The sequence below is a fragment of the Caenorhabditis remanei genome, chromosome IV (assembly GCF_010183535.1).
Source record: "Caenorhabditis remanei strain PX506 chromosome IV, whole genome shotgun sequence".
Lineage (NCBI taxonomy): Eukaryota > Metazoa > Nematoda > Chromadorea > Rhabditida > Rhabditidae > Caenorhabditis > Caenorhabditis remanei.
In genome coordinates this window covers 11,829,236-11,835,967 of record NC_071331.1, presented here as the reverse complement: position 1 = coordinate 11,835,967, position 6,732 = coordinate 11,829,236, and the positions used below count along the sequence as shown (strand labels likewise).

Sequence of the window (6,732 nt, the reverse complement as noted above, 5' to 3'; positions counted from 1 at the left end):
GAGAAGAAGGAGGCGATGAGGAGAACGACGCTGAGAAGGCTGCAGCAGAGCTTGGACCTGCCGAAGAACTATAATTCAATGCAACTGTTACTTGGAGCATAATTTATTTTCATTTTCATGTATTTATTCTTACCATTTCCTCGCTGATGTAAAATGAGAGAATCATCACTCTAATAACCAGTATTATTATTATTAATCAGATTTTTTAATGCTTCTGTGTACTATTCTTTTTTTTTTCATACGAATTAACATTTTAAAATATATTTTCCGCTTGTTCTTCGCAGTTGTCAAGTACAAATGGTCATACACCGCAATAATTTCCTTGGACTAAACATAATATGAATAGAATTACTAGTAATATTACTGCTCGTTACAGACATAATGTTGCTTCCGTCTCGATTTACACCGTTAGCCAGATCGATTCCCTATCGCTGTTTCAGCATTGATTTTTCGCATGAAAAACCTGCACCGCATCAGCTGGAACATGTGACGACTCGTCTAGTGGAAACTGTAATCTCATCTTTTTAAAGTTCTGCCCCTCATTACAATAAATTAAAGGTTCCGTTGATGTTTCGACATCGAATGGATTACACTTTCTATCGGAAAGACGTTGTTTGCGATGATCAGATTTTCTCGGTTCAAAAACGAGGCATCGAACAGTTGATGAGTCATTTTGGCATGATTGGAACATTGGGACAGGTATCTAAATTTGTGAAGCTGAAACTGAAATTTATTCTACAGGTATTCCTTCCCCATGTTGAAATGGAAGTGTTATCTGCAGTTCCAGTGATCGATGAAGGAACTGTCAGATTTCGGTGGAGAGTCAAATACGTGTCATTCCTTCGTCTTCTCACAAATCCTCGTCTCCTCCGATTCGATTATCGCGTCCAGAATCTGAGTTGGTTTGATGGATATTCCGTTTTGACAGTCGACGGAAATGGGGATGTTTTTAAGGTCACATTGCAAAAGGTATGTTTTCAAGTGTTTTCTCAATTTATCATATTCGTTCCAGATGCAACAAGACGAGCAGAAGAGTTTGATAACCTCGACAACAGAGAAGTTGAAGGAGAAGCTTGCGCCGAAGACTGTTAACACTTGATTATTCGTTTAAATTGTTTTTTTCTGAATATTAGGTTCCATTTATGTAAAACTAACAGATAGATCTCGACCCTTTAATAAGATTGTAGTCCGTTCTTTTCCAGCTGCCAGTTGTTTCTGTTTTTTCGGTAATGCGTATGGGTTTTCCTACATTTTTCAAATTAATTAAGTTATGAAAATGAATAAACGTTTGCTTGTTTTTGTTGTTTTATGTGTTTGTCCATACATACTTATAGAAGATTCCAGAAAAATGGTCTGAACGTGATCAGGTGCAAATGGTGCAAGCGCGCTCTTTTGACAAAACGTATTTCTCTGGCCCTCCGGTATGCGCAAACTCTCTCGTCCGTTCCCACTCGATTCATGAATCAGTTCGGAGCATTTTGTCCGTTTCGCAATGAGCATGGCGATTTTCAGATGTAGTTTCATTGATTCAAACAGTTTCAGATACAATACATTCAAACTGAGGTATGAGCGAAGACAAAACAGAAGATGCAGTGACAGAAGAGCCTTTGGATGAGCAAGAAGAGGTGGAGGAGGTCGAGGGAGAGCCGAATGATGATGATAAAGATGAGGAAAAAGAGGAAGAGGAGGAGGAAGAAGAAGTGAAGAAAGGTAAGCAATTTGTTTCAAAATTCCGATTTTGAATTATGTATATATATACAGATGATGAGGAAGAAGAAGAGGAATTGATCAATATTCGAATCCCTACTCAAACAAAAAAGTCATTAAAACGAAAGCATATCAGGTTTGTTGATTTCTTAAATAAAATTAATTTATAAAATTTCAGAACGGATTTCAATGCTGCTGACATGGATGCAGACGTATCGGAAGCGCAAAGGCTCGAAAAAAAGCGGTTGGAAAGACTCGAGAAGATTAAACCGGACAATGATCATATTCAACAAATGGAATCACTTTTCCTCGCGGGAGCTGGTGAATCAACGCAACTTCCACAATTGGATTTAGATGACGATGATTTCGAGCAAATGTTTGGATTCAGTGTTGAAACGGATAATAAACGGTTTCGAGGAGATTATGAAGAGCAGAAGCCGGAAGCGGTGTTTCATCAGCAACAACCGTCTACTTCAAGAGGAATAGTGGATGTTGTCGATTTGACATTAGATGATTCCGATGATGATTGTATGATAACAGACATACGATCTGTAGCTCCTCAACAAATTCCTGGTAAGGGTTGAAAACATTTAAATTGCGAAGAATTTAGTCTAAGAATTAAATAGATTCAGGGCGTCGAATGCGATGGGCGCAGGCGGAGAAAGATCGAAAAGATGCTGATCAAATGGAATTCCAGCATTCTATTGAAGCACGTCGCTTGAAAAAAATGCGAAGTGCAAAAGATCTGGAGAGTACAGAGAAAAAAGGTGGACGACTTTTAGTGAATGCAGGTCACCCCGAAGAGGATCCAGATATATTTGTAATCGGACATCTGACTCATGTACTTCAACCTCATCAACTCGGAGGAATTCGTTTCATGTACGATAATACAATTGAATCGCTTGGCGAATACAAGAAATCAGATGGTTTCGGATGTATACTCGCTCATTCGATGGGTCTCGGAAAGACGATACAAGTCATCACTTTCTCAGAAATCTTCTTAAGAGCCACTAAAGCGAAGAAAGTTCTTGTCATTGTACCTATTAATACAATTCAAAACTGGTATGCGGAGTATGATAAATGGATTCCAAAGTTCTCGGATACTGGTGATAGAATTAGAAATTTCGAGGTGTTTCTGTTGGGTGACGCTGTCAAATCTTTTGATCAGCGTGTTAATTTAATTGGTAAGAATTTGAATTTTTCCTAATTAAAAAATAAGATTTCAGAACAATGGGATCAAAAGGGCGGTGTTTTACTTATTGGATATGACATGTTCCGGCTTCTTATTAAAATGACAGTTCCCAAGAAAGCCAAGAAGGGACGTCCGAAGTTGAATTTATCCGGGGTGTCAGCAGGCTTATCACGAGATCAATTCGACGATTCGAAGGATGAAGAGATCGAATTCGAGACGGGATACACGAATGGAGGACGGATTAGACAAGAGGCATTCAGTTGTGAGTTTCTATGATTTTGATTTTTACCGAAAAGAAACATCTGAAACATTTTGAGTCACTAAACAGTTTTATAATAACACGAATCGTCTATTTCAGTACTTCGAAGTGCCCTGCTCGAACCAGGTCCAGACCTTGTCGTTTGTGATGAAGGACACAAAATCAAGAACATCACTGCTGAAATCTCGACAACTCTTGGGGCGATCAACACGAAACGACGTATTGTGCTAACTGGATACCCTCTCCAGAATAATCTCATGGAATATTTCTGTATGATTGATTTCGTTCGTCCCAAATATCTTGGAATACGAAAATCGTTTATCGAAAGATTCGAGAAGCCCATCAAAAACGGACAATGCGTTGATTCATCACCGGAAGATGTGAAAATTGCATTACAACGAACCCATGTACTCGTCGAACTTGTTAAAGGATTCGTTCAACGGAGAACTCATCATCTTCTGAAGAAAATTTTGCCGGAGAGCAAAGAATATGTTTTGTTGTTGAGAAAAAGTCAAGTTCAGCGACAGCTTTATCGAAATTTCGTTCTTTGGGCGAAAAACGAGATAGCAGTGAATAATGACACCGTATTCAATCCACTCATGGCATTCTCTGCTTGCTCGAAAATTTGGAATCACCCGGATATTCTGTTTAGAATTGTCGAACAGAAAAGGAAAGCAGAGGATGAGAAGAAACGAGCAGAATTCATGAAATTGCAAGTACAACAGCACCAACAACATCAACAACAAATGATGCAGCAACAGCAACATGGAATGATGATGATGATGAGTCAAAATGGAATGATGCCTGGATTTGGAGCACAGTTTCATCCCCAGCATTCGAATGGAATGAATGGAATGATGATGCAAAATGTAAGTTCCCGTCGGTTTTTAATCACTTCTCAATATATTTCAGGGATCTTGGCCTCCTAACAACTATCACATCAATTCTCCATTTGCTTCGGTATCATCGAATCCTTCTACACCTTCGACGTCTGCTGGAACTCCAACAAAAGCTGGAAAGAAGCAAAGAAAAACGAAAGCATCGAAAAAATCGGCGGCAAAGAGTGATGAAGAAGAGGAAGTAGAAGAGAAGGAATCAAGAATGCGATATGATTGGACGTTTCAACTTTTTGAAACTTATCAAGAAGGAGTATTGGAAAATGGATACAAAATAGTGGTTGCTTTGGAGATTCTCGACGAGTCGACGTGTATTGGAGAGAAGATTTTGATATTTAGTCAGAATTTGACTGCTCTCGATATGTTGGAAGAAATTCTTCGAAAACGACAGATTAATGGAAAGAATGGTCCAGGAGAACGATGGGAAAAGAATAGAAATTATCTTAGGCTGGATGGAACAACTAGTGGAGCTGACAGAGAGAAACTTATTAATCGATTCAATTCCGAACCTGGGCTCCACCTTTTTTTGATCTCTACCAGAGCTGGATCTCTCGGTATTAATTTGGTGAGTCATTCAAAGTTCTAATATAGAATCCAGTAGCAATATGCTGATTTTCAGGTGTCAGCCAACCGATGTATTATCATAGACGCCTGTTGGAATCCATGTCACGATGCACAAGCAGTGTGTCGTGTCTATCGATACGGTCAACAGAAGAAGACATTCGTTTATCGTCTTATCATGGATAACTCGATGGAAAGGTCGATTTTCAATCGACAAATCTCAAAGCACGGTCTCCAACAAAGGGTAGTTGACGATGCTCAAGTTGATGCGAACATTTCTCAGAAAGAATTGGAGACACTGTTGATGTACGATGAAGCACAAGATGTGAAAAATGACACGTGGAATACAGATGATTGGGATTTCGGAGATCATGTTCTTGAGTCGATTACGAAGAAAATGAGTCATTTATTCTCACAAAAGCCATTCCTTCATGAAACATTGATAATGGAATCAGAACAATCGCTTAGTGAACAAGAGAAACGAGAAGCTCAATTGTTGTTTGAACGGGAGAGAAGAATGGAGAATTACGATCCGATGAGTGGAATGAACAATACGAACTTCTATAATAATGTACCTGGAACTTCGATGGGAATTATGGGACCACCTCCAGTTCCAATGTTCAATAACTCATATAATAACCAATGGAATAATCAAATGCCATTCCAACCGCAGCCTCCATACCCAATGCAATCATTCTCCCCACAACAAATGCCGAATCCCTCATTTCAACCTATTCCTCTCCAACATCAATCTCCTGATCCCCATATGATGCCAAATCCTGCAATGCGGCCAACTCCGCTACCTCATACTCTTCGTATGAATGTCAGCCAGTTTCATCAACCCGGTGGGCACACAATGACGTCATATAACAATGGATACTCGAACAACAACAATTCAATGGGACCTCAACAAATGCTGGCTCCAATCGATCCAACTGCGTTCCCCGGAGCTTCTACAAGCAAGAAACCAAATGTCACAAACGCTGGAATTGTGCAATCTTTGGTTACAGATAGAGGTAAACTCACGAAATTCGAAATAACTTTCAACGATTCTCCATCTTTCAGCTCTAGTCTTTCCTGTAGTTGGTCAACGCGAACAACTACGATCAGTACCTGTCAACACACCAATCCAACTAATCATACCGAAGAAAGGATTTTATGTGAAACTCAGTGATGGATCAATTTTAGATGCTATTGGAAGTGTCTTCGAAAATCGTGAGTTTGTTTTGAGCGGGATTATGTAGAGACGTATCATTTTCAGACGCCCAACAGCTACGCAACGTTTATCTCAACAAAAATACCAATCCCGATCCATTTTTGGCCCAGGAAGTGATCGATCTTGATTAATAGTTCATTTCGGTCTCTATCGCTACTGTTCATTGTGTGAAGCATGTACATTTCATTTTTATCAGTTTCAATATAAATTCTTTTATCTTTAATCGAATGAGATCTCTTGTTACTTTCTGCTCTCTTAAAGAGTGCTAAATAAATGGAAGAAGTTTTTCTTTTTATTTCACACCTTATTTCTCAAAAGAAAAACAACACTATTCACACCAATTGCGCCGGTTTTCGGGTAAAGCTGGGTACAAAAAATTCAGTTTAAACCTTGTTTTAGACTGATATTTTATAAAATACTGAAGCCTGCTTTTCTGCGGCAGGCGCCGTAAATCGACACGGCAGACTACTGTAGAAGGTGGGTCTCGCCAAGAAACTTGGCGCCGCCACTGCATTTCTTTCAGTTTTATGTCGTCACTGTGTGGTCACCTGCCACACACTGATTTTTTTACTGACCTGCATTCTCAGTCCTAGGAATGAGTTTTTTCTAGAGAATAGTGTCTACACCACAGTGGTATAATGCACCACTGTGGTGTAATTAAAAATTTTAACGTGAAAAAATCGGGTTTCTTGCTGTTCTTATGTGTGGGCCCTGCCCGACCCGTTATAAATTTGCTAGAAACTTATAATTGTAGAAATTCACACTTTCAACCTGAAAAATTACCTCTTTTTTGACACTGTTTGGTGAGGCTTACTTCTTGTATCTCACACTTTTTTCACTTTTGTCTCCCGATCCTGCACACTGCTTTATTTCAAATTAAGATCTTTTCAGGTACCGCCAT

General features: G+C 39.2%; 1 protein-coding gene across 1 annotated transcript; it reads left to right on the top strand.

Moving 5' to 3' along the window:
- Positions 1–381: 381 nt before the first annotated feature.
- On the top strand, positions 382–1,099 carry GCK72_013394 (uncharacterized protein; the record flags this gene model as incomplete). Its single annotated transcript, XM_003087349.2, has 4 exons — positions 382–510; positions 559–699; positions 742–969; positions 1,013–1,099. The coding sequence occupies 4 exons, from the start codon at positions 382–384 to the stop codon at positions 1,097–1,099; spliced, it is 585 nt and encodes a 194-aa protein (XP_003087397.2).
- Positions 1,100–6,732: the final 5,633 nt, after the last annotated feature.